Genomic DNA, 27,463 nt, shown 5'->3' with positions numbered 1-27,463 from the left:
GATGATATTTGCTGAAACTTTCCGGGTATTAGCTGGCTCCTTGCGGAGTATTGTTCCAACGCTACGCAAGCATCACGGTTTCATTCATCAATGTCTTAGCGCTGATACCCACCGATTATCGGTGCTTAGACTTTGATGAAGTTAGCTTCTGTGCTTGCAGAACGCTATCAAAGAGTATACCTGGAAATCCTCGGCAACTCCGTGAAATCGAGGAACTGACTCATTTCCAGGCAGGTAGACGCGTTCCAATTAGATAGGGACACGGGAAATAGTGCGCAGTCTGTGTTTTTGCAAAGTCACAGACGCTGATACCACAAGAATCGCAAAATTGAAGAGTCAGCGGTATATAGGGTTATAAGTAGGACATGGTGGATTGTAGAATCAGAATGTTAGCTCGTTAGAGAACGAGTAGAAATAGCTTTATTAACAATTTTTGTACACGTATCAAGCGCTGATTTATAGCACGAACCTGCCGATAATCGCGTTTCGATGCGACAAACGGTACTTGGAACTGCTTCATTATACGAACCGCTAGGTCAGTTTATGACACTCGTTTGGAAGGTCCGTATTATCTGGTCAACGCATCGTGTATAACTAGAAAGGGTAGAACATAAATTCTTCAGGTGACGTTCTTAACCGTCAGTCGGTATACAGTTACGACTATAACTGTGCCCTGCCGTGTGTGTGTACGTTCAGTGTCATTTTGTTATTCGAAATCATTAACCGACGCTTTTCAACAAGTCAACCAACAAGGTAGATAGCTAAGCACAGCATGAATGATAAGAAGTTAGGACGTACGCTTCCGCGATGTTCCAAGAGCCAGGAGCGTACAATCGATTCATTGTGTTTCCTCAGTTTGCCTTGAAAATATCGTACTCGACGGGGGCTAGGTTCACCAGGTGTATCTGGAGACATAATTTCCGACAGCCAGCCTTTTATTTACTCGATGCATCGACAAAAGCATCCTTTCCTTCGTCGGCTTAATTACAATACTTGCATAAAAGTACCGTTTCCGGTGCATTAGGTTCCCTGGGTGGTTTTTCCGGGCCATCGTATTCAAAATAAGGAATAATTTAACGACTGGCCGTAGGACGAAACAATGGCCAGTTTGTCGATACAATCTGGTTGTACAGCATGTAACGGAACAGTTCTTTTCTTTTAAACATTGAACCGACCTTCGTTAACATCCATGTCGTAAAACTCTGTTATTTTCTCTATTCAAGAATGGCCAGTGCGATGATCGAGCAAATCATCGACCGGAGAAACAGTCATAAAGGCTTGTTCGTAGAAATTACCTGCCTCTCCTAGTTGAATTGCCAATTTACTCGCTTACGTGGAATACCGTCCTGTGACTTATGATGAATCAAATATGCTTAGTAACACTAGCCAACGGGATTCGTCAACAGGCATCGACTCGAGCTTCTGAGTTTTTAATAAAGCGAATGTCTCAGGGGTAAGTTAGTCATGCGATAAAGTAACATCGATTTGTATCACGAGTAGGATGCACAAGGCATTACGTAATGAACTGTACAGCATGATTTGTCACGAGAACAACCAGTGACTCGCATGAAAGTACATAATCGTTACTGTACACCGTATGCTCTCGGTAGGCATGCAGATGTACCAAATGATTTTCTTTCTCCCTCTCTGTGTCGCGTGACAGTGACGTCTCGCTTAATCGCGGCGCCGAACATCGGTCTCTTAATTAAGGAAAGAAAAAAAACCATGCGCGTGATTCGAGCGTTGAAACGGACCGTTCCTTCTTGTCACTTCTGTAAGGGGAGATAGGTATGCTTTTCCCTTCGACGTGCTAACACGAACTGCCCTGTAAATTAAGGAACCAACGCCCTGAGACCATCGGTCGTTCGTTCTTATCTTCATTAGACCCTCGGGGGTGTAGGGACGGAAAATGAAGTTCACATGGCGACGACAGCCGTAGCATCCCGCGGGTGAGCCCTGCGACCTAACATAAACCGTCCCCGTTGCGTTTATTACGATCGTTCGGATTTCAATTCGCTTATTGATAAGTAACGGTAACGGAAGGACGGTCGTTAAAGATTATTATTCCGGTAGTCGCGGCGCGCGGTATGCGCGAACACGGAAAAATGGTGGCGCGTGAACCGCGCGAGCGCGAGCGCCGGGGAAGCCCGGCATTCACGGGTGCACTGGTCGCCCTACGAAGGGCTCCAGTGACAATGGTCCGTCCCTGGACCGTAGACTCTCAGCTCATTCCATTCGAGAGCCAGCCATCGTTTCTCGGCATACATCGGCCGCCGGAGGAAGCATTCCATTCATGTTTCGGGACGCGAAGCGGACGCTGATCGAAGGACGAAAGAGAGACAGAGTCGGATAACCGGGACTCCTCCGCGAGGACTAGCGCTGCCTGGCGCCACCGACAGGAACAACGACCTGCTGTTGCTGCTGCTGCTGCTACTGCTGCTGTCGTTGATACACCACCAGTCGTTATGATGACAATCGGCAAGTTAACGTGAGACACTCACGGACCAACCACGTGGTGCGTGCGAAGATCTCGGACCCGTCACTTCCTTCGCTGGAATCTAATCACAGAAGGGTGCGTTCTCGCCGATCGAATATGTACCGTGTGCCGCGAAGTGACAGACAGTGTGGTTCGATCGAAAAGCTGCATAACTCGGCTGCACTTCCGTCGCGAGGACAATGCTGCTTTTATATGTGAGTATCGCGTCAGTCCTGTTCCAACGATGGGGATTTCGAGCCGGGATGCAAGGATCGTGTTTTCTGAATCCACCGGGTTCGACCCTCTCTCGTTTTCATTCGCTCTCTTTATCTCTCCTTCCCTTTCCTCTCCCTTTCTCATTTATCTCACTTCGTCTGCCTCTACTTTGTCCCTCCGCATCCCGCGGCCTTCTGCTGAAACTTCACGGAGGAAGTGCGGTTGAAACGTTGCAGAAGCACGTTGAACCGAAAGGAGAGATTTTTCATTTATCCAGAAAATTTCGCGACGCACGAGACATGCGGCAAACAGGATTAGTAAGAGCAACATGATCCTGAATCACGGGCTTCCCTAAAGCGTCAGTCCCAATGAGTTTCCCGGAACGTGCTATGTAATTCGTAAGTCATCCGTAGGGGTAATATAAAGCCGAAGCGATAGACGGTCGTCCTGTCAGTGGGTAATTTAAGAGGCTTCCTGACGCGGATCGGGCTGCGTGGAATCCTAGGTAGCTGTTAACGGCGCGCGGCGTCGCCTCGCGTCGCGTCGCGTCGACTCGTCTCACGAACCTCCCTCTCCGCGTGCATATACTGGCGAGCCGATCGAGACGGTAGAGGAGCGTTGGAAGGGCTAGTGGCAGCTGTCGGTAGCGGTCGATGCGAGCGAACGCGCGGCTCGATCGAGGTCCCCTCGAGAGCCAGGCAGGCAAGCGGGCAGACAGCCAGACAGAGGCCTACTTCCTCGAGGGCTCGGCAGCGACAGAGCCCGTATGCGTGTCCGTCAGTCGTGTCAGTACTTTTCAGCTCGATCTACAGTGCAGTCGACTTTTAGCATCGCATCGGGTCTCTCTCGACTGGCAGGGTCGTCGTGACTCGGCTGTCGGCTACACGACGATTCGTTGGGTTATGGTCTCACGCGCGCGCGCGTGCTCGCGCTCGCGAGTGCTCGAACGTCGTGTGCTGTTCTCGTGCAACTATGATCGGTCTCGCAAGTGTTATGTATCCTTACTACCGTGCATCCTGTCGTTGTTGTGCACCGTTTCTCTGCCCGCTGACTCGGGTTCGCTTGTAAGCCACAAGTTGGCGAAGTGTAATCGCGTCTCCTCGTAGGGTAGGAGAGTGGACGTGCGCGTGTACGCAGAGCGACACTCGTTTGATACCGCTTCCGGCACGTGGAACATACCGCGCACTCTCTCTCTGTTTTTGTTCTCAACGCATATCGCTGCCGTCGACTCGGAGTTTCTCTCGTGGGAGGTCAGCACCTAGCCGGTGAGTAAGCGAACGGAACCCGTCGTTCCGAGGACACCGTTCTTTGCATAAAGCATCCTTACCTGAAAAAAAAGAACACCTCTCGATCTTTATTTCCTTTCTTTTTTCTTTTTTTTTTCAAAAGACCGCCACCGCCTGATCGGATGCAACTACGCACTTTTTCTCCGTTACCAAACGCGTCTCGGAGACGCGACACTTGTTGCTCGTTTTTCTTAGCGCCCGCGATTTGGAGGCTAAAAAAAAACCAAATACCGTGCCTCCGATTACAACGTCGACAGAGTTTTCCGGACGTTTACAAGTTCGAACGTTGTACCGAATCTCGGAACGTTCGGATCCGCTTCATTTTTCTCGTGATTTTTCATCGTGAGAACGCCGGTTGTGTTACGGTAGCGGCGCGTATCTGCGGAACCTGAGAACGTGGAATGTCGCGACACTCGAGATAAGACAAGAGTGAACCGTTTACCGGGCGGGGGGCAAATCCCCCTTTACGCTTTTTCTTGTTTACGGACCGTCGTCGACCACGTGGCGATAGATCGCGAATTACTCGTTTGAATTGAAAAACGTAAAGCGTCAAATTTCGTCGATGCGTTTGTCCTTCGAAGCATGCAGCCAGTCGCGAGCCTCGACGGGAGAAAATATTTCACGCGCGCGCATTGTTGCCGCGATTGATTCTCGTGAACGGAATTCGAAAACTACCGCGAAATCTGACAATATTCTCGAATCGTCGATAATCGTCACATTTTCGCGACTTACATCCAGGAATGGTTGAAACAGTTATGCATTCAGCACCGCGCTAATCGACGAAGCATGCTCGATTAGTCATCGTTTAAAAGATAAATCTCTTTGACGGCAGATTCGGACATCGTATTTCCGCGAACGATTCGAGTATCGCAATGATTTTCAAATCGTAGATAATACATTTCGGATCATTGATATCGCGAGACTTTTTCCTGGATTCTCGAGTGTCTGGGAGTTAGGGTCTGTTTCGAAATAGAAACGACCAGAAGGGCTGACTAATAGTTGGTTGTGTGAAAGACCCGAGCAGATAATAGTGTCAACCCCATGAATAATCTGAAACCTACTGGCGCCTCCTTGTTTACTTTCTTCGTCTATGCGCCGCTTCCGGTCTCACCGAAACTTTCGACTCTTTATCTATCTATATATTGCTTCCTGTCCTCTGTCTAATTTCCAATTCTTCGATCATCCGTTGAATAATTTATATTTCATTATAATTTCAAGTTAACGGTGTAACATTTGTATCGTTAGTATAATAGTAGATTATGAGCAACGTATGTATATAGGTAATATCTAACGAAACGATTGGGCAGGTGTTTTTTCTATCGATCGCATTAGCATACCAGCGAAATAATTTGCTCTAATTCGCGGAGAAATTGTAACAGCGATAATAGTTGATTGATAAGTTGCGGTCTCGTTCACGAGAACATACGAGGTCCATTCATTCGTTCGTCACTCGTTTCTCTGACGATTTAAAGAGCTCTCATCGACGAAACGAGACGACCTCGTGTGGATCGTTTAGTCTTCGCTAGTTGCTGAAACATCGCTACGATTCACGGTACATTAACGGAATCTTCTTTTATCGCTTCGTAATACATAGTGCGTAAACAGTGTGTAACACGTGTAACACCATTAAAAGATACGGGAACAGAACAGAACACGTTGTGCAATCAGACGTCGATGTTGGGAAAAATCATAGTCAATTTACCGACGAATCTTGTATACACGAGACTGATGTGTAATGTTCATGGGGTTTACGAGATAATGGAAGAGAAGGAAGTGATATATATATATGGGTGCCTCTTTTTGATATTTACTTTCCTATACATTCCTTGTATTTCTTTCAACCGTTTCGATTCCTCTTATCTTTTATCTAGCCCCGGACGAAGCTTTCCTGTGTTATCGTTTCCTTTGCTTGGTACCACCAATTTGCTCTCTCACTTTTCCTTTTTCTTTTTAATCCCTCCCCAAAAAATGTCTATCCCTGTTATTAGTACATATTCCTTTTTAAATTTAGATATTCCAGCAGTTACAAACTGGATGGTTCGTTTCGTAAAAGTGTGGCGATACATTGGATACAGTGTATCAGCAAGATGATCTCGAGATACTGTTACACGCTTTCTTTCGCTCTACGTAAAGTCCCATTTTTCTTAGTTTCGTGTTTCTCGTGGGAAAGCGTGCGTCGAACTTTCGTCGAGTGCCACCAACGATGTTCAAAGAAGCGAGTTTCATTTTTTTACACTTAAATCTGTCAGAAAGGGAAGTTATCGAAGGGAGTCGCCATCGATTTCGACAGAGACCTCGTAGGATAGAAGAACTTCCGGTCTCAGAGGGAGGGGGGAAAAGTTGAGAATACGAAGTACCGTTGAATGATAAATAATCATAAATCTAGGCAGCGATAACATTGTAGACTTTTTAACGTTCCATGCTTATTGGTGTATGTAAATATTACGAAACTCCAAGTATGCTTTGCCTTTTCTTGGCCCTTAAGCCCCCGTTCGAATTTTCTTGGTTTATCAGGACGGAAAGTAGGTCTTCGTATCGCGCAACCCGCTATTTATCATCAACAACACGCCCTACTCATTCAACTTTGTTGCTAGCATGACATTTGTCGCCTTTTCTACGATGTTTCTACGATTACGTTAGTCCGTATTAAGTTGCGAAGCAGTTGCTCCGACTTTCGAATCGTCTCTCCCGATTATTGCACGCGCGTGAAAAATGTGTTGAAATTTTCTTAACAATACAACAATCCGTGAATTCACTTGGAATAAAAATTCTCGTTTCAAGAACGCTCGTTATCGAGCGAACAAACGGAGCAAGGGACGAACACCCCTAACCGTAGGTACCGTATAAGGATGTAGGTCTGCCATTTACTAAATGTTCTGGAAAGCCGACGACGAGGTAGGGCTATTATACGAAACGCAGGTGTTGGTGCAGATGTCGCGTAGCAGACGGTGCAGCGGTGCGATCGTGTACGATAATTTTAATGAAACTCCAAGAGTCAACGATATTTGCGTTCCGGGAGTCCGCAAGTGTCTCACCATACAATTGTATCGCTCTCTTTGCAGTCAATTATTGTTTCACCTTATCGTCTACATCTTAATACATCGTTCGAGAAGCTCAATATTTATGTATCGATAATTACCCGAAACGGATTGTGGAAATCGATCGTAAAAAGCGTTCGTTCCTTGTGTTTCGATCACCTTGACACGATGTAACACAGCTGTCGGCTCAGAACGTACAAAATCCTTTCTTAAATTCAACCGTTCTACATTGGAAGACGTTTGCGTATAGCATTAATTTTCATCTCTCGTTTCAGGTGAAACTCGAAATGTTGTGATGGCTGGGACATCGCGACGTCCGAGCTCCGAGCTCGGACCCGATCTCTCGTCCCCAACTCCGCCGAAGAAGTCCAAGTTCTCCGCCGAATCGTCCGTCGAAGGACCGTCGGAAAAGGAGCATGAGTTGAGCACCGAAGAGCTGGAGAGATCGGTGGTGGCGTCGTTGTCCGGGAAGACGTTAGAGCTGATCCCAGGAGTCGCGTCGGGATCCAGTCCGTTCGAGATCAGCGATGAATCGTTGGACAGCACGAAGCAGCTAATACAGACTAGTTTGGAAGGTTCGGTGAAAGTCACAGCTGGTTGTTCGAAGGAGGCCCACTTCGGTAGCTTTGAAACGATCATGCAAATGAAGTACAGTGGGCCCGAGGAACAACTATCCAGCTTGAGTAAACGATCTGACACAGATAGTGACGTGCAAATTCAAACTTCGCTGCTAGGTGAAGACGCATTGTATCAGGAGTTGTCATTGATCGGAAACGGCGCTTACGGGACCGTCTACAAAGCCAAGGACCTGAACACAGGACAGGTCGTCGCCCTGAAGAAAGTCAGGGTGCCCCTCACTGAAGATGGTTTACCTACTTCTACCTTAAGAGAGATCGCAACCTTGAAGCAGCTGGAAAGATTCGAACATCCGCACATAGTAAGCATTGTTTCCATTAGTAACACCACCTTCCAAGTACCTAATAGATAAACTTCCTACAGAAAGAACCGGGCATTCCTTGTTACCACACGCGTCAAACTAACGTTACACAAAATTTACACAGAGATTTCTCGACGTAAGGATCTTCCGTTTGCTGGAGGATTAGCCAGGTCATCGGCAAATATTCTGTCCCTAAACTCTGAAAGACCCAAATGGTTCCCGCCTATGTTTCATTCTCTATCTGCTTGTATTTGTATTTACACGAATTCGCTATTGTGTACACAGGTAAGACTGCTGGACGTTTGCCAAGGAAATTACCTGCATCTACCCTCTGCTGACGGCAGATCGGAGAGGCTCGATCGTGGTTTGACCCTGTGGCTAGTGTTCGAACACGTGGAAAGGGATCTGGCTTCTTACATGGCCTCCTGTACACGGCCAGGTATCCCCCCTCATCTGGTGAAGCAGATGTCCAAGGAGATACTCAGGGGTGTCGAGTTCTTACACAGTCACAGGATCATACACAGGGACTTGAAGCCTCAAAATCTGTTGGTGTCCAGGGAAGGGAGAATAAAGATAGCGGATTTTGGTTTGGCAAAAACGTATGACTTTGAAATGAGATTGACTTCTGTGGTAAGTAGAACAACCATGTGTTATAATGTATAACGTTTGTACGAGCATATTGATGGTTTACAATTGTTCTTATGCGCAGGTGGTAACTCAGTGGTATCGTGCCCCAGAAGTACTCCTGGGTTGCTCTTATGCGACTCCTGTGGATATTTGGTCCGTGGGTTGCATACTTGCAGAGTTGAGCAGACTCAAACCTTTGTTTCCAGGTACGAGCGAAGGTGATCAACTTGATAGGATTTTTCAGTAAGTCAATGAAAATGCATTTCTAGCTTGTATGTCGGGGAAAGAGTACTAATTTAAATGTATGTTCTCGGTACTTTTTATAGAGTTATAGGAACTCCGTCGCAAGAAGAGTGGCCTGAGAATGTCTCCCTCAGTTGGACAGCTTTTCCTAACAGGCAACCGAAACCTCTCGCGGCGATAATATCTGATCTCAATGAGCATGGACTAGATTTAATTAAGAATTTACTTATGTTTAATCCTCACAGTCGACTGACTGCCACTCAAGCCCTTAGACATCAATATTTTGCTGAAGATGACTCGTGATGAGTATGTTTTTTCCTTTTTCATGACTATTTTTGTCACTTTTCAATTAGTTTCCTTCTCTTTTTTTTTCTTTTACGTGCAGACTGACGTTACGGTATCCAAAAATACGTAAGCATATTATTTTATAGAATTGTTGTAGAACTTTTTCCTTTGTTCTTTTTTTCGGTAAGATTGTATAGTTTATCGCGAGTATAGTACAGTATGATTTATAAATATTCTTTTCTAATTTAGATATTGTAAAGTACGTTTATTATAATCTGTAGAACTATCATCGTATTTAATTCGTATTGACCATTGAATTACTTCGAGCATCGTTATAATTTAATTCCACACAAAGCCGTTAATCAGTACGATATAAAATAATTTTTTGATTTAGGTAGGCGGCCGTATAATTTTCACGGTATATTATTTATTTAGATATCATTTAATTAAGATTTCTGTTATTTTTGTTTCCATGATACTGTTAAGTCTCGACCAATCGACGTTCCATTTATTTTATAACGGCTCTCAGTTACGTAGGAGATAATAGTTTTTCCAGTGTAGATAAATAGGTTTACGAATGCGCACCAAAAATTATTTCGTATAACGATTGACTAGGTGTGCCTTCCAATGTCGCTAAATATTGGTATTCCATGCCTTAATTTTCTATGTAATTAAAGTTAGCAATAAGGGTGTACCGTTAAGTAGCGTTATTCTTGTAAGACTGGGGCCTCTTTGACCCGTTAGATTTGACGGGAAGACCTAGGATCTTCCCCGTAATAAATAAAAAAAAAAAGAAGAAGAAAACCAGAAAGTACACTGCCATATGTATGTAAAACGAAACAATACCGTTTAATACTGTATTTTATGTTCAGTATGTGTATAAATCCTAAGTTTACAAGCAATATTTATATATAGATATATATTATATATATATAATATGCAGTTTATAAAGAAGTGTGTGGAGGACCTTTAAAAAGACTGTACAAGAAAATATAGATTTTATAGTTTTATATTGTTGCGATTCCCGCCTGTATGTATAAATATAGTATTGTGTGAACTAGACCGTAAGAAAATCTGAATGTAGCCCCATTAAAAAAAAAACGCGTTGAATTCAAACTTAATGATGTTCAAATCAGAATTTAGTCCTTTGTTTAAAATTGTAAATTATCAAGGACTACTGGTTATAAAGCTCTATAGGCATAGTAAGACATTACCAAGTCATGAAACAGACAAGAAGAAGAAATGAAATACAGTCAGAGAACCAATCAGGCTAGTCGTTAACTAATCTTAAATATAAATGTAAGTTACATTGGAATTAATAACGATTATTTACCATAAGAATAAAGAGCTTTATATAGCGGTGATCCTTGTATAATCTTCCCCTTTTTTGTTCAGCATCTTTGGGAAGCAGAATTCGTATTTAAAACTAAATTTTGTTCAAGTTCAAGTTCATTTTATTGTTCCATTAAAACCCATTACAAAGTTTCAATCCGTTCGATTTCTTTTAAAATTCATAAGTTTCGTTTGAAATAATTCAGCACGCCGCGAGCAGAACGGTTCAGCGCTTCACGGACATGAACCTACTCGTTGAATTTTGCAAAAATATATAGGATTACTATTCTTAAATCGAAATTAGGAAAAATAGTTAATAATCATTAAATAAACCTAACGTAACGTATGTACAGTTCAAAGTACACGCCGTTGAATTACCCGCCTGTTATTGTCCCCAAGATGGCATCTTGAATAGTGCATTCTCTTGTTGATGCAATATAATCGGTAAGAATTTTGCAATATACATTTCTCAATTTTATTATCAAAACAGTTTCAAAGGAATGCGAAATGAAACTGCTATTAAATCTTGCTATAACATCGTCTAAACGACTGTTGTACCCAAATACCAATCTATTAAGTCATACTCCATGCTGGAGAAAAATGGCGAGCGAAGTGGAAAAAGCCCAAACTGCTGCTCCCGGAGGAGACACTATTTTCGGCAAAATACTTCGCAAAGAAATATCTTGCAAATTCATATATGAGGATGACCAGGTAAATGGAAACAATTTTGACGAAAAATACACATTGTCCCTCAATTTCCAGTATTTTATTACAAAAAATTATTTGAGGTTATTCGCCGGCTTATCATTTTAAATGGATGGTCATTACACCGTTTCGTAATCATAGTTTATTTGTACATAAATATTAGTTTCTGAATGTTTTGTTTTCAAGTTTATTTTCAACTTATTGTTAGTATCGTGATATTACTTTCGACATTCTTCTGCGTGCCATTAATACGCTGAATATTTAAATTTTTAATGTCTTCTTATATAATTCGTTTTACAATTGGAGTTGTGTCGTATTGATTGATAAAAAAAAAATTGTTCTGTTGATGCATTAGTGCGTTGCATTTCACGACGTCAACCCCCAAGCACCGGTGCATTTTCTGGTGATTCCACGAAAACCGATCCCGCACCTCTCGACATCGGGGGACGAAGACGAGGCATTGCTGGGTCATTTACTGATAGTCGCGCGAAAAGTGGCGAAACAGCAAAATCTCAATGACGGTTTTCGTTTAGTCATCAACGACGGCAAGCACGGTGCACAATCGGTGTACCATTTGCATCTGCATGTTCTTGGTGGTCGTCAAATGCAGTGGCCTCCTGGTTAAGGAACCTCGCTTATATTCCGATTAACAAAACATTAAATGGTATTGTAACCTTGTGTTATTAAGGGTTATTTAATAATAAAACAACAAAAATAAAAATTTGAATCTGTTCGTGTATTGTGTAAGGAAAGGATTAATTTTATGGAACGAATATCATCTTATTCCCGCTTATATACCTCGTACACGAATTGTATACCATTTTCCTCCTGAATACCCTGAGGAACATTTGGATCCCTGAACAAAAAATAAAAAGAAAAAAACAGGGTAGTTTAACAAAGAAGTAGTTAAATAACTGTACGTAAAAAAAAAAAATAAATAAACTTACTCGGTCAAAACAAAATTGTTAGGAATAGGTGGGAAAAAAGTATCGCAGTCGAAGTGCTTTTTTATTTTAGTCAAGTATAGTCGGGAAAAGTTAGGAGACTCCATTGCAGCCTACAACATGTTAGGTGAACATGTAGATTATAGTTAAGAATGCATTGTAATTTGCATAAATGACGCACACCTTGTACACAGAACTCCCTCCTATTACCCATATACTTTCAACTTGATCCTTCAATGGTTCTTTCGAAATAACGTCAATAGCGTGTGGAATACTTTTGCACACGATTGCTTCATTTCCGTAATCCCTGAATATTTATATATAATAATAAAACTTTAATTTTTATAAAGTAGTAAAAAATTCTTACAAGAATTGCGACGTTAAAACTATATTTATTCGGTTTGGTAATGGCCTATACTTGCTCGGAATACATTCCCACGTCCTTCGTCCCATAAGAACAACATTCGTTTTATTTGAATCTTTTGTTTTCGTGGTCATAGACGTGAAAAATGCCATTTCACTTCTGTTATCAGATAATGAAAAATAAAAGATTAAGGCGTTCGTTACTGTTCAAAATCAAACAGGTGTCGTAACTATAAATATTTCATACTTAAGTTTCCATGGTAAAGTCCCTTTTACCCCGATGCCCATACCTTCGCACGCGGCCGCGATCAGATTCAAGCTTAAGCTCATATTGACGAATTAGTTCAAAATTCAACTTATTAATAATGTATACGAATACATCAATCCAATCACTGTTTTTCGAACGTTTTAAGGCTACAGCACTGGCTACAGACTCCTTCGAGGACTGCTCCGGATCGATGTAAGCGCCGTTGGAAAAAATCGGGCATTAAGGAAAACATAATCGAGAAATTGGACAATTGACAGTGCGACATCTAACGTCATTATACAGAATAAGAAACGGAAAGTGAGTAAGCACCGACGAGAGACTGTAATAACACTATCACTAATAATGTCACTATTCTACTGCCCATTATCCATCATACCTATTTATCGATTACCCCAGGCCCACTGGGCCCATTGGGCCCACTTGGTGTGCCGCACTTTAACACAGGGGTTGGCAGTCTTTAACTGTTACAATTTTGACCATCAGCAAATGAAACAGTACCTACACAAATGTGTGCACTTATAAAACGTGTAGAAATAGAAATTACAAAACTTCAACTTACATTTACCGGCTGATTTGTATTTCCATAGACATGGATGATAACGTGGCCAAATTAACTAGCATATACCATAAACCCCTCTGACAGAAAATTATCGAACTATTATTACATCCGATGTGTGCAAATCGTAGATTACATTTTACGACTTCCAGAGGTGAGAAATTGTGAAAAATCGAATTTCTGTGATATTGTGCTAGTTCAAGAAAGGGTGGTCTGGTGTTTTATCGGTGGAAAAACCATTAAATCATTCAATATTTGCTAAAATACAGCCGAACCCAGCATTCGGCAGCCATCTTATTTGCTTACATCAGCGTCTGTCTCAAACTTACAGTTTCGAAAATACCATTTTTCTGAACGTATGGTGTTTATTAGCGTTCAAACGGACCAGATCACCCTGTGGTGAAGTCTACCCGTATGTGCTGTACCTGCGAAATTTTCATTTTTGCAATTTTCGAGACAAAAAATGATACCTACAAAATCGAGTGCTCTTTCGCACATCATGTATTTATGCGTGCATGCTTTCCGTTGTTTGTGTGAGTACACGCACAGGTTATGGCACAAGAAGTCTGTTCCCTTAATTGTTTAGCTCAGCGCTTCTTAAAAGTTTTTCATTCATGAGCCCTTTTTATCATCCTATTAGAAAAATTGAAGTAAGCAAAAGGTCGAGGCAGGCCATGTATATTTTGATAGAGCGTATCGCTATTCCTTCGCGTATATTAACCCTTCTTAAGGAAAGTCCCCTAACTTGGGGGTGTCGTAAACAAACGGGTATATTATCGAAAGCGTTCTCACGACCGAAGGTTTTTTGGGGCGGCAGAATATTCTTATTCTGACTGTCGTCGTATATGATTACTTACGAATGAAGAGGATACCTTATTTTGGAATACGCCCGCAGTTATTTAATAAAGCTGACATTTTAATCATCCGCTCTGTTAGTCTTACAATTAAATATAAAATAAAGATCTAAAAATAAATATTTTTCTGTTTCTTTGTGTAAAAAATGCAACGTCGCCTGCCGTTGGCTTTGGGAGTCCCAAGCGTGGGATCGTCCTTCAAGGGTCGCGTCATTGGACGAGGACAATTTTGAGACAACGATACGGCATTCAAGCGAACGACAGCGTGCGAGCCGCACGCATCGAAGGCCTAAACATCTATTTTCAACGGCAATAAAGTCTTTTATTGAGTCTCGTGCATTTCTCTGTTCGCCCATACAATCCCGTGGATCCTCTTCTCTCAACATTCTTACATTTGGTAAACAATATACATATGGAAAGAAGTAGTTTTAGGATTTGTTTCAAGTATACAAAAATTAATGAAATAAGCAAGTGTTTCCTGGCTTGAAATAAGCAACTCACTAACCCTTCTTTTTTGTTTGAAATCGTCCGCAAAACCAGAGATCCGAGAATAAGTGAGAAGTCGTTTAATGCCAAAATGAGAGAGCATATTATATTTTACCCCTTTTTTAAGAATAACATCGCTGCTTGATGGGTTACTTTATAGCGTGCCGCTACCTCGACCTTCGCAGTTGTCTTCCCTCTTTACTCTCGTCTCGGTTCGAGAACAAAGTCAAGGTGAATAATACGTATACCTGATTCGTTATAAGCAAATTTTCACGACCTCAACATTTCGCTTTACGACCCACAATTTACGAAGTGCTGGTTTAGCCTAATGTATTGTCAACCGATCACAAGTCCCGTGAAAATAACGCAATCTGATTGGTCGCGTCCTGCCTCAGTGACGTATAATTAGTCCATGCCGTCATACCTGCTATAAGTAGGCTCCTGTACCTAGGGGGTCAGTTAATGTGTGTATTGTACCCCTTCCCTTTTACCCCTCTGTCGTTCCGCGAGACTTTTTGTGACCGGTAGACAGTAGTTCCATAAATCACCGTTCTAAATCATAGAGTGCGCAATAGAACAGCTGACAAAAAGGTTTCCTTATCCAAGGTTTGAGTTTCGTAGTGACGCCATATTAGAAATCCGATATCTTTCTTGATAGGTGGCGGCACAAGGACTATGAACAGTTCATACACGACATTCCAAGTTGAATCGGAGTAGCCAAACTTTTGGCTGAGTACTTTTGTAAGATTTTGGCATTCTCCCTGATTTGGATAAATTAGTGATATTGTATAAAAATTTGTACTGTATTATAAGGTAAAATATAGTTGTTCTATCGTTTAATTTTTCATTGCTCGAATTCAGCTTGTGAATATACGTCACATGTTGTTCACATTGGTTTCGAAGCGATTTTGAATGTCTTCTGTGTAAAGTAATTTATAAACAATTATTCTAACGTATTATATCAACTTATGTAAATAAGAGATGCAACTGGTTTGTAAAAAGTTTCAATGTGTCATCGTTTCGCGTATGATGCAAGATGTGTAGGTTATGTCTTCCAGCACCGTTTGAAGTTTAGTACTTGATTCAAAACCAATGTTTTTTATTTCCAACATTTAAAGTTTAATTCAAAACAAGAAAGATCGGAAGTGTTGGTTGATAGATAAATGAAGAATATAATTTTAGGATGTCCAATCGGGAAGGTGGCAAGAAAAAGCCCCTGAAGGCACCTAAAAAGGAACAGAGAGAGATGGATGACCAGGACGTAGCGTTTAAACAAAAGCAGAAGGAACAACAGAAAGCACTTGCCGAAGCTGCGAAAAAAGCAAGTCAAAGAGGACCCCTCGTTACGGGTGGTATAAAAAAATCTGGAAAAAAATGATCCACCACATAAGACTGAAGAAACTTTCAATCTTCGTGCGCACCATGTTCTTATCGAGGCATGATTTTGATATTATCGATTAGTATACTATCCGAAATATTCTTTCGGATTCTCTATTCTGATAAATGGTTAACATTTGTAAATAAAACGTTTATGGATTAAATCACAGCAATATACGCAATTTATAGGCATTTACGTTTTTTCGTTTAATATAACAATTAAATATATTTGAGCGATTTAATCAAGACGTTTCATAAATTACATATCCAATCTACTTAAGTGTCACACATTAATGTTAAGTGTTGTAACATACTCAATGAGCAGTTTCTCACACTTTTTTCATTGCTTAATACTACATTTGATCTCATTTAACTGTTAAATAATAAACCGTTACATCAATTAACCTTGACGCCAAAATACTCTGTTCAAAGAATTCAAACGCGTCTCAGTGATGCAGTCACGCATAAGTCGTACCGACAATAACTATTGCACAAGATCATAGATAAAATACAAAGTATAAAAAGACGCGAAAGATGTGCTGTAAATAATATGCATTCATTCAATCTTCTTGTGCTGTTTATTAAATCATCTAAAAGCATATGTCCATCACAGAAACGTGAATTACAGCTGATTGCCATATGATCGACAGTACTGCCAACCTTTATGGAAAAAATTCCTGGACTGTTCTGTCTCCAATCTTCGTCAATCCGTCACTTCCAATTTTCGATCCCGATAGAAATTGCATAAAAGATTAATAACAAGAAATTCAATGTTCTATGTACTTCATAAAAACCATACTTTTAATAGACATATGACATCAAGTGATAAATGAAAGGAGAAAATACAAATAATCCATATTTATACTCCGATACGCTTATTCGAAGGTAGCGAGACATTATCAACAAAGCTTCGGTTAAACCCCGTAATAACAATCAAATCCAGTAAGCCAGATTTCCAAGGCGTCTATAACCTGTTATTCGAAATACATTTCGTGTTTGGGAACGCTTCGACTTACAAGGCATTGTTTGATTTCAGGTAAGCTTCCGTGCGTCGTTGTGAAGGGTCGGGAGGAGCAGTTACTTTTATCGAACACGCGTTGGTGCGCGTGCTTGCTCGCGGAGAGCTGTCACTGGCTGGGTCAGTTGGCAACAGACCTTCGAGGTGGTTGGAAGTGGTCGTGTTGTTCGTTCGAATATCGGCGAACCCGTCAAACTTATCTCGTCGAGTTTTCGACGCGTAACCACGATCGAAAGCGAAGCTTCTCGTTTCTGCACCGTGACAGAGGGACTGGATTAGGGAGAGACGAATTCGTGGGTGCGTCGATAAGTCGGGAAAACCATGGAGTTCGTCAGGATCATTTGACCCACGGGAACGACTCCAGGCTCGGTGGATCGTGCTACCTCGCGTGATACTACAAGTCGGTAAGTACTTGCAGTTCTCTATTTATTAGTGTGACAGTCCATTGCTGTCCCTCCCCTGGGGAGATACGTTCCTTCCCTCTGTCCGTCACGTAAATGCTATGTGCTACGGACGTGTATGCATGTGTTTGCGTGCTGGTCACAAAGGGACACCATGTTATTCACCTGCATCACGTACCATATTGCGAACCTTGTGCTTTTTCTCTGCCTCCTCCACCCTCGGAGGGTTGCGTTCCAACAACCAGCGAAATGATCGAATGCGATTTCCTCGACTGACATGGTGTGAGTACACGTAAACGGTCTATCGTAGTTGTATTGTATCCGCGTGAGAGAAAGAGAGAGAGAGCATACTCGATTAATGCGTATATCTCTAGCTGTGCGTACCTTGATCGAGCTCGTTCAATTTTTCCTTCTTTCTTTACGAGTTCAGGCCTCGAGGAATCGTTGAATTTTTAACGAAAAAGTTATCGACACTGTCTCTTTAATTTCATTCCGTTGGTGGACTAGAGACAGAGAAGGAAATGCGCGCAGCTGATCGAATGATGTGTCACTAAAAATCTTCCATACAAAGGGTTAGGAATCGCTGCGGGTTAGGTTAGCAGAGTTCTGAGGCCGCAACTCAACCGTCCCGTTCAACCCATTTCTGTTTGTATTTTCAAATATGACATTTAACAGCTACTAGGAATGAAACCAGCGTTTATTTGTAAATAAAAAACAAACATGAGGCGACCAAAGTTCTTCAAAATCGGTTAAAGATCAGGCGAGGTAAAATCATTGCATCATCTTGTGACATTTTATTGATATTTGAATCTAATAAAAATGATGATAAACAGGGAAAGAAACAAGCAGATTTTTTAATAATTTTTTATACAATGAAACTGTTTCTTTGCATTCACAGAAAGTAATTTAACGCCGAATGCAAGTCACGTGTATCATTCGTACAATATCGATGTATTTAATTGAAAGTCGTTTAGTTCGATCTCCCTAGAATTCGAACGTCCTAACCTAGTCAGTCGTGCGTTGGCACGTTTAAATCAAGTTATAGCCTGTTTAAACGTGTAACGTTGCTTTGCATCTCGAAATCATTTCATCGCATTGCTTTGAAGGTTTGCAAAGCGTTATTTTGATTCTTCTCATTTCTTACCGCTCTATCGATTTCTCGAATCAATTGCAAAACGATTACTGCGACGAAACTTGCGGACGCACACGTGCGTCCACCTCGGTGCGTTAATCCTCTCGCTGGGGACGTATGTATATACAAGGTGTCTCTGGTCGGGTAATACAACCGGGCGGGATCCTATAAACAAAAATAAGCTGAAAAAAAAGAATAAAGGTTACACAGCCGGATAAGGTGATCAAAAGAGCCTCTAAACCAAATTCGACTTGCGATGGCTCATTCGATAGCTTATCAAGAAAAGACAGTCTGTGCCAAGTTTCAGCCCGGTATTTCATCTAGGGAGGTAGTTATGGGCAAAAATGTAAGATCACGTTTTTAATCAATTTTTTATATGTTTGTGCATGAAAAATTTTGAAAAAAATCACAGACATTTCTATTTATGAGGCACATATTATAGAAGCTTTATAGATTTTTAGATTGGAAACCCAAGCTGTAAAAAATCAAAAAATACTGAAAAATGGCGATTTTGTATTAACTATTCCTCCAGATGAGATACAAGACTGAAATTTGGCATATACTGTTTTTTCTTGATAACCTATCGAATAAACCATTGCAAGTCGAATTTTAATACAGGAGTACTTTTGACCACTTTATTAGAAAAATATTATTTTTCTTTATATAAGTTAGAGGATGCAACCCTCTAGGACAAAAATAATACCCACATCGTCCTTTTGTGAAAAATAGTTTGCTATTGACTTAATTAAAAAATTCTAATTTATTTTCGAGGAATTCAGAAAAATCGGTTTTTTGGGATAACTTTTGATGGCGGTTTTCAATTCTGAAATAAATAAATTAGCACGTATAAAAAAATTTGTGCCTAACATTTTTTGATATACTATAACATGTTACAAAATGGAGAAAATCGGTGAGGTACACCTCGGATACTTTTCTTGTCAGCGCATATCTACTTGATGAATCTTCGAACTCAATTTTCTCGAAAATGAAAGCTCAAACGAACAAAATTTATTCTTTTTTTTCGACTTATTTTTGCTTATAAAATTACCCCTTGTTCGGTTTTATTACCCGACCTGAGATACCCTGTATACGTTCATATGAATCAATCAGTTGCACCGTTACAAAATAAATTGATTAGTAGCGGTCTGATATAACATTGGATGGAGGGTTATCTTTATCGTCGAGTTTTCGTGATTTCGACCGTTTGTGGTACTACGCACCGCAACAGTCGTTGCGTCAGACTTGGAACACCACGAAAGGAACACGCGCGTGTACGCACAGCGTGCTTGGATTAGGTTATAAACCCAAATCACACAAAATGTTTTTATGATTAAATAAGTATGATTAGTAGTCATAACGCGGGTCTGCGACGCATTATCCGTCGCAGTAGTAACAGAAATGCATAGTAAGACGTGTTGAAGCTCTGATTACTAACGACACGAGTAACTTGAAATTTTTCGTACTTTTTGCAATTAGCGCGATAAACTGCATCTCGATACGAAACGTTACGTTAGAAACGTAAGTAGTATAATTTGTTTCTTCTCAGCCTCCCGCGATGGAAATTTTTTTTCTCCTGATATCAATTTTTTCGAACGTGATAAAAGAAACGTTCCGGGAATAATTTCCTCGATAGACGACGTGAATAATGCCGAGTAAAGTTGATTAAACGTTTCGCCGGGGATTTAACTATATTACGTAAACACGATCACGCGTGGCCGTGCCAAAGAGTCGGTGGGAATTATCAGCAGCGATCTGTTTGAATCTCATTTAACTCATCGTACTTCGTAAATCACTTCCGACTGTAGTTACTGGCCTGTACGCAATGCGGTAACGGAGAAAACGTGGAAATCCTTGTACGTATTTTAATTGCAGACGGAAATTAATTGCACCTGCACTTTTTGATGAACTTTTAATTTGTTGAGAAGATATGAAATAGCATCCGAGAAGATAGGATTGAAATTATTAACCCTTGCCGCGTCATTCTTTTACCTGGACTACTTACAGCAGGGGCAGCCAAACCTTTTTGATCATTGACTCCTAAAAATTTGCTAATTCTCTTATCGACCCCCCCCTATAAAAAAATGTTAAAAAAGAAAAAAAATTATGCGTAATAAAAATGACATTGCGTCAGCTAAACTTTACTTACTATTATTGTAATTACAAATGGCATTCCAAACGAAATTTATTGCTGTCAATAAATTTGTGATTGAATAGCATCGGTATTCATCGACCCCTAATCGACTCCCTAGATAGGATCGACCCCTAATTATATTATATCGACCCCCAGGGGTCGATATCGATCACTTTGATAATCCCTGACTTACAGGGAATAATACAGAATCCGGAAATTCAAAAAATTATGAAACTGTGAATTTGTAGAGGATATCCTCCTGATTCAAACGCAATTTTCGTTTGCTGCTCGTTTTCAGTCTGAAGGGGTGAAAATCACCCTTATAATTTCGATCGTTTTTTCATTTCCTTCGAAATCGTTAGAGATATTGAAAAACTTGATAAGCAAAAGTGGTCATGCTGAAACAAGAAATTATTTAAACAGTTAAGTTTTGCTTATAAAATTTTTCGATATTTCTAACGGTTTTGGAGGAAAAAATAAATGTAAAACAGCTGAAATTTCAAGGGCGATTTTCAGCCCCTTAGACTGAAAACAAGCAGTAAACGAAAATTGTGTTTTAATTAGGAGATCTCCTACATATTCACAGAGTTTCATAATTTTTGGAATTTTCTGATTTGGAATTGTTCCTTGCTAGAATTAGAATGATGAGGATCGATCCAAGAACTTTTCCTATTCACCGTTTAAACGCCACGGTTTCTCCGCTCGTAATAAGTTAGCGACATTATCCCATATACTTTTATGATCTTTAAAAACTAGTACGACGATGATTCAGTGGACTAATCGCACAGACTCGTAAAGTTTTCTCGCATGGCTCCACTTTCTCGACAGCAAGTAGCACATCCTTCGCGTTTCGTGTAGTACGGTTAGTTCTGCTCGCGAGTGCTCACCGTTTAAGAAAAAAGTGTACCATTAAAACGGTACACCGGACTGAATAGGGTTTTCCTTCTTAAAAGCTCGCGAGACAAATGAACGCGTTCGTATGGAGATCCCTTCGAATAATTTCCATTGTCTGAACAAGATACTCGGCTGATATTGTTATTCATGCCTGAATTGATAACAAGTAACAAAAACACCGCTGTACTTGTCAAACTTGCAAAATTAATTATTCTTGACGCAGTCTGCGTTGTCACCTTCGATAAACTGGTTAGTCCTTCGATAGCGTGTCGTAAACTCACGGTCATTAACACCCATAGGGTAGCTCGGCGTAATATGCCACTTTTTAAAATAATTTCTTATTTCATTCAGAGTTGTCGATTATTACCTGTTTATTTTGTTTAGTTAAATGCAAACTTTCATTTTCGTTTATTTCCAAATTAATCCTGATAAGTTATAAAACTGTCGGTTTGATGTAATTCGATGCTCTAATTAGAATGTAGATTATTTATTTGTGCGAATAGTCATGCAATTAATTAGTAAAATTAATAGTACATAATGAACTACACTAATAAAAAAATTGTATAACCTCTCAAATATTTACTAATCGTAAAGAATTTCTCGATATTTTTATTTTTATTTTTGAAATTTTAATATGTCACAAATGGCATAATACTCACAAAAGTTGAATGTATAACATTTTTCTATTTTATGAACTGTAGTTGTTCTTTCTTCTCAGAACCATGCCTAGAAAATATTCAAACCGTATTTGATAGTCAGAAGAAAGTTTAAAAGAAGCCATGAAGATGGTGAATGAGGCTCGTACTGCAATATGGCAAGCTACGAAAGATTACGTCATACCATATCGTATATTTAAGCGCAGAGTAGTTTGAAACTAGTTGCCAAAGTTGGAGAGTGCATTCTATCTGGAAACTAAAAATATTTATTATTCTTTCCAATATTTGTACATTTCGTTGATTTCGAAGAATTTTTATGGGACGTACGCACTGAAGCTTTAATTGTTAAGAATACAAATAGTTAATTTTCAAATTTCAAGCTTTCTATTTACTATTTTACATTATTTGTACAGTAGCAATATTGTTTAAAATAATGTTTTTCTGGTATTCAACGTGTTAGAATATTGTTAATTTTCATTAATTTTTAATCATTAATTTCTAATCCAGGGTTTAAGGCATATTACCCCATATCGCATGGCATATTGCCATACTACTTGGATAAAATGTCACTTCCAAAGCTTTTTGAACTTTTAATTTTACTATTAATATAGACATTTGTAATTAATCATATTTTTGCGCTGGTGAGTGATGTTCGGAGAACTCATCATAAATTAATACAATACTAAATGAACCAAACGATATATTTAATGCCATAACAGCATTTTATAGAATTCCGACAAGAGAATTCGTAGGTCTCTATTCGACGACTTCTCGTGATCTTCTCTTCATTTAAATATCGCGTGGTTGTCCACTGGTAATCCGTATCCGCTCGATTGAAAGGGACAGTTTCGCGTGGTGGAAAAACGACAATGCAACAATGTTATTATATAGTTTTATCCTTTCCCTGTAACTACTTATACTTGCAAGATATCACGTTTCAAAGTTAACCTTTATCACTTCAACCGACTGTAATACTGCCAATCTAAAGTCAACGTTCTACCCCAACCGACAGTACTGCTGCCAGAATTGTAGAATTTTATTATTATTTGGTTTAATGCAAGACAGCATATATCATACATTGTACCTTTGAAAATATCTGTCGTCATTTTTGAGTAAAGTATTCAATTTTATTTTGAATTTTCTACCGGTTTTTTGTGAAATATAAAGTTAAATAAAACCGTGCAAAAATAAATGAAGAAATAGACAGTAGTGATGATGAATTTTATATTGAAGAATTACAAAGTAATATTAGTGATTCTGACGGTAGCATTAGTGAAGTTTATCCGAGGAAACGAAAAACGGTACCCTAAATTATTCAAACAAAGATAATGATGAGAATAGTTATTCAATGACCTAAGAAAATGCATCATCAGACAGTGAGGAAACACCGCAGAGAATTTCCTTTTCAATATGAATAAATTCGTTTTTGTACTCATATTTTGTATTTACTCAACATTTACAAATATTCTTACAAATAAAAGACTACCTCATAAAACGTATGCAGCGTCTTTTTTCATCATTTCGAAATTAACAAAGTTTCTTTGGAGTTGTTTAAAAATCACTCCGTAATATTCTTGGAGTGACAAGCGTTAACTGTGACATATTGCACCGAGTTATCCTATAATATCATAAGCGAGTACGACCGAACTCTCGCAAGTAATTAATAAACCTTTGGACTCGGCTCATTTACCATCATTTTTGTGAGCATCACTGTGGACCCAGCGTTAGGTGATTAAACGATCAGTTAATCACGCGTCATAGATGCTGCACTTGCACCAGCGTACACGTGTAGACGTAGCAAACACTGTCGAACATTAGGAGATTATTTACATTAGAGTTTGTCGCGCTACGGCAAAGGCCAAGTGTGAATGACCCCTTGCTGTTTAACAGTGTTCTTTGTGTGTACGAATGCGTATCATCACAGAATCGGATAAGTTTTCGAATGCCCCCACCAAAATTGAGAACTCAGGTTCGGTATATAACCTAAATTGACTACCAGAAACCGATTAAAATTGGTTTCAGAGCTGGGTGTCTTACCATTTTTGAGATATCGTGATAAAAAATTTTTGTACCATTTTGGGACTACGTATGTGCTATTCGATACTGAGCATGCGCTATTCAACACTGCGCATGCGCTATTCAATACTGCGCATGCGCTATTCGATACTGCGCATACACAGAACCTAACCTATCATAACCTAACCTTACCACGATATCTCGAAAACGGTAAGACATCCAGTTCTGAAATCAATTTCAATCGGTTTCTGGTCGTCAATTTAGGTTATATATCGAACCTGAATTCTCAATTTTGGGGGGGCCATTCGGAAACAGCTACGGAATCTTGCGAGTCAGCTGTTCGTCGTTCGCCCATGTGGCTTAACCTTTTTTCTGAATTGCTCTCTATATTCGAACAGTTTCGTAACTAATAGCTTCACGCTGCACTGTTCTCGTTGACGAGACACAATATCGCGATGCCTTATGTAAGCTCGATCCATGCTAGATAGAAGATAACAGCGCACGTGTTATCTGAGAGAGGAGACCATTTACCGCAGCAACGTTCGAGGGGGACGATGCAGCTCGTGCAGCTGCATTGCACCTTGGCCATACACCGCGAACTGAAAGTCGTTTTGGTATTCATACTGGATGAATAAATTATTGTACGCGTTTGTAATGAAATCGTGTCAGGAAAACGAAGGGAATAGTTATTTCTATTGGTCCGAATTACACAACCCACTCATTATTGATAACAAAAACCAGCCAAGGTTGATTCGTTATTTCCATTTAGACGAGCAGAATTCATTTCCTCCGCGCTGAATTTCGTGGAAAATGGGCTTGGCTTGCTGTTCGTATTCGCTTGCGAAACGCTTCATAATTATTTCGCCAGTCTGTTTTCTCCGTTTCAGCAAAACCTTTAGCAATAAGAGTTATGCTTCTTCCAATTAGACGGACTCGGTTACCATCGACCATTTTATAGAAAATCTTTCAGGAAGCACCGATTGTCCATGAATCAAAGATATTATGATTTTTTTTTTCTTTTTGACACCAAGCAGCTCGATAACCATCGGTTTCGCTCACTTTCACCACGATTTCAAACTGCTCCGCGATAATTATCATTGAATCACTGATTCGTGAAAGTTGCTTTAAATTGTTCGTTGCAATTTGGTCTGGTCGCAAGCTGAATTCCGAGGCTGGAACAAAATCGATTTCCTTTCGAATTTATTTTCAGAGATGAGCGAAGAATTTTTCGAGGGTCAAACGTGCAAGAAACTCGGGTAGTCACCTTGAATTTTCTCGAGTGCACGTCCAAAACAGTTTGGTTCAACGTACTCTCCTCGGGATACAACGCCCCCGTATTGTTTTGACATAACACGACCGCCACGTGTTTTGTCGTCCCATAAATGACGGAGGTACAAAAGCTGGCCTCGGTTTGTTATTCGCGTGTTTCTTTGTCGCGAACGCCAATGTTATTGGGTCGTTGACGTAGAAAAAAAGAAAAAGTGGCAAGAATCATTGGACTGTCGAGAGGGAAAAAAAATGAGGTTCTCGTGCCAAGAGTTCGATGGAAAGGTAGGCATTTGCTCAGGGATCGAGAAGATAGTTGTGCCAAAAATATTCGCCTCTTCTTTATTTTATTTTAAGAGTAGATCTTGGATTTCCCGCCTTTCTTATTCTCAGCTCTTTGAGCTTGTTTTCTTTGTTCGTTGAATTTCCAAAAACGTACATGATTCTTGGTGTTGTATACCGAATTATTCATTATTGTATTTAGATAGACCGGCCTTCTCACTGTATTATAAGTCAACCTTTAATAACAAACATCCCAAGTCTTTCCTTCTACTCCCCATGACTCAGCCGAAACAGTCATCATCAAACTTTGCACTCACGACCTCATCCCTTACCGATCACTGGACTCGCAATAACTCCCACTCTCCTATTTTTCCGATTCTATAAATTACCCAGCACTTTTCCCTCCGAGTCAGATTTTTCCGAACTACCAGCACGACGAATATTGTATCAAAAAAACTTCGTCTGTATTCCATTTTGTAATTAAAATAAATATCACGAGCGGAATACAACGTTGGAAAGGTAATATAAAATAGTTTATCGGGCAAAGGTAGAACTTTCGACATAATAAAAAGAACTAAACATCCCTGCCCTAACAATTGTACTTATATTCCTAATGGCAGCCGTTAATTAGAAACTGAATACTTAGTTGACCATCCAAACGTGGCGTAGCTAATGGTCCGCGTGTGCATGTGCATGCTAGCGCACGTGCAACCGCGGAACCGCATCGGTGTTGGTTGCATAATATGCAGGTAACCTAGATCTGCACCCACTGCTTCCCACCCACCGGCCTCATTACCCCTTTGAGATTCTCTCTTTTTTTCCACCTGTCCCTCAGCCTCTCTAAAAAACTTTTGTCTCGCGTCAAGAATCTCTTCTCCATCGTTTCGAAGGCGCCCCGGAGCCGGGTTCACCGGACCCGAGCTGGATTTTTCCATAAACTTGCCACACTTACAGTTTCCTTTCTTTTCGCGCGAGGTAACGAACGAACCCCTCTGGTCGAGGACGTGGTCGTAGCCTTTCTTCGAGTCGCGTCGAGGAAATTTTCCTCGGCTCTAAAACGCGGACGGTTCGTTTGTTTCTGTTGGCCTCGATCTCGCGGAACGCTCGCAAGAGAAAATTTCTCATTTTCATTGGAACGTCCCACGTGTCGGCGAGCGTCTGGCCGATGAATAATTGCGTTGTTCCGAGCCAGCTTACGCCACTTCGCGAACAAATGATAGGCTTCTCCCGCGAGTTCTCTGCCACGATATGTTGTGCCGAAGCGTGACACACAATGCGGGCTTCCACATTGACGAACGTTTCGACAAGGGTGGAAGGGAAATGACGTCAATTTGCTCGAGGGTGGAAAAGGGCTCGGACGTGAATCTTTTTTATACCCTACTCCCACAATCAACCACTTCACCTCTTTTCCCAACGAGTTCGAGTTACATCACTATTTGCTAAATGCTACGCACTACTTCGCTCGTGCTCGTTTCTTTCTTTCGCCAGCGAGGAATAGCGTTCACCCTTCGATGGGAAAAAAAATAGAGGCAGAAGCTGATAATTAAAATCGTTGAACCACCTCTCAATTAGTCGACCGACAGAACGTAGGACTCCGAATGGATCGATGAAGTAACTCGAACCCTTTCACGGATCGTGTAGTTTTTATTTCAGACCCAATTCATTTCGAACTAA

At 40.5% G+C, this 27,463-nt stretch overlaps 5 protein-coding genes across 10 annotated transcripts in view; 4 read left to right on the top strand and 1 right to left on the bottom strand.

Moving 5' to 3' along the window:
• Positions 1-2,161: 2,161 nt before the first annotated feature.
• On the top strand, positions 2,162-10,952 carry LOC117603316 (Cyclin-dependent kinase 4). 5 transcript variants are annotated; one of them, XM_034322338.2, is made up of 6 exons: positions 2,734-3,957; positions 7,292-7,591; positions 7,751-7,953; positions 8,239-8,583; positions 8,663-8,823; positions 8,907-10,952. In XM_034322338.2, the coding sequence occupies exons 2-6, from the start codon at positions 7,312-7,314 to the stop codon at positions 9,124-9,126; spliced, it is 1,209 nt and encodes a 402-aa protein (XP_034178229.1). In that variant the 5' UTR covers positions 2,734-3,957; positions 7,292-7,311; the 3' UTR covers positions 9,127-10,952. The 5 variants fall into 5 exon arrangements, with proteins under 5 accessions (XP_034178227.1, XP_034178225.1, XP_034178224.1 ...); XM_034322336.2 differs by lacking the exon at positions 2,734-3,957 and adding an exon at positions 2,162-2,572 and having other exon boundaries at positions 7,292-7,953; XM_034322334.2 differs by lacking the exon at positions 2,734-3,957 and adding an exon at positions 2,162-2,691 and having other exon boundaries at positions 7,292-7,953.
• A 66-nt stretch (positions 10,953-11,018) lies between these two features.
• On the top strand, positions 11,019-11,770 carry HINT1 (histidine triad nucleotide binding protein 1). Its single transcript, XM_034322350.2, has 2 exons — positions 11,019-11,151; positions 11,501-11,770. The coding sequence occupies exons 1-2, from the start codon at positions 11,041-11,043 to the stop codon at positions 11,768-11,770; spliced, it is 381 nt and encodes a 126-aa protein (XP_034178241.2). The 5' UTR covers positions 11,019-11,040.
• A 91-nt stretch (positions 11,771-11,861) lies between these two features.
• Dhfr (dihydrofolate reductase) lies at positions 11,862-13,288 on the bottom strand. 2 transcript variants are annotated; one of them, XM_034322349.2, is made up of 5 exons: positions 12,700-13,288; positions 12,508-12,612; positions 12,273-12,396; positions 12,093-12,202; positions 11,862-12,001 (listed from the first exon to the last, which is right to left on the bottom strand). In XM_034322349.2, exons 1-5 carry the CDS (start codon positions 12,780-12,782, stop codon positions 11,926-11,928), a joined length of 498 nt encoding a protein of 165 aa, XP_034178240.1. In that variant the 5' UTR covers positions 12,783-13,288; the 3' UTR covers positions 11,862-11,925. The 2 variants fall into 2 exon arrangements, with proteins under 2 accessions (XP_034178240.1, XP_034178239.1); XM_034322348.2 differs by having other exon boundaries at positions 12,457-12,612; positions 12,700-13,281.
• A 1,982-nt stretch (positions 13,289-15,270) lies between these two features.
• On the top strand, positions 15,271-16,498 carry LOC117603322 (translation machinery-associated protein 7 homolog). Its single transcript, XM_034322351.2, has 2 exons — positions 15,271-15,429; positions 15,799-16,498. The coding sequence occupies exon 2, from the start codon at positions 15,800-15,802 to the stop codon at positions 15,992-15,994; it is 195 nt and encodes a 64-aa protein (XP_034178242.1). The 5' UTR covers positions 15,271-15,429; position 15,799; the 3' UTR covers positions 15,995-16,498.
• A 540-nt stretch (positions 16,499-17,038) lies between these two features.
• Positions 17,039-27,463, top strand: part of atos (atos homolog atossa) — a 44,387-nt gene continuing 33,962 nt past the window's right edge. Inside the window, exon 1 of the mRNA XM_034322329.2 lies at positions 17,039-17,415. The gene's annotated coding sequence lies outside the window, so the exon portion shown is untranslated. The remainder of the gene's footprint in view (positions 17,416-27,463) is intronic.

The sequence above is a fragment of the Osmia lignaria genome, chromosome 4 (assembly GCF_051020975.1).
Source record: "Osmia lignaria lignaria isolate PbOS001 chromosome 4, iyOsmLign1, whole genome shotgun sequence".
Lineage (NCBI taxonomy): Eukaryota > Metazoa > Arthropoda > Insecta > Hymenoptera > Megachilidae > Osmia > Osmia lignaria.
The sequence above is the reverse complement of the archived record's forward strand: the minus strand, read 5'-3'. Positions and strand labels throughout refer to the sequence as shown.

Bases quoted from the DNA above. Each gene is read 5' to 3' on its own strand.
- LOC117603316 (XM_034322336.2), top strand. From the start codon at position 7,312: ATGGCTGGGACATCGCGACGTCCGAGCTCCGAGCTCGGACCCGATCTC. The intron at 7,954-8,238 runs GTAAGCATTGTT...TTGTGTACACAG, and splicing joins GATTCGAACATCCGCACATA to GTAAGACTGCTGGACGTTTG. The intron at 8,584-8,662 runs GTAAGTAGAACA...TCTTATGCGCAG, and splicing joins AAATGAGATTGACTTCTGTG to GTGGTAACTCAGTGGTATCG.
- HINT1 (XM_034322350.2), top strand. From the start codon at position 11,041: ATGGCGAGCGAAGTGGAAAAAGCCCAAACTGCTGCTCCCGGAGGAGAC. The intron at 11,152-11,500 runs GTAAATGGAAAC...TTGATGCATTAG, and splicing joins TCATATATGAGGATGACCAG to TGCGTTGCATTTCACGACGT.
- Dhfr (XM_034322348.2), bottom strand. From the start codon at position 12,782: ATGAGCTTAAGCTTGAATCTGATCGCGGCCGCGTGCGAAGGTATGGGC. The intron at 12,613-12,699 runs GTATGAAATATT...ATCTGATAACAG, and splicing joins ACTTTACCATGGAAACTTAA to AAGTGAAATGGCATTTTTCA. The intron at 12,203-12,272 runs GTGTGCGTCATT...AACATGTTGTAG, and splicing joins GAGGGAGTTCTGTGTACAAG to GCTGCAATGGAGTCTCCTAA.
- LOC117603322 (XM_034322351.2), top strand. From the start codon at position 15,800: ATGTCCAATCGGGAAGGTGGCAAGAAAAAGCCCCTGAAGGCACCTAAA.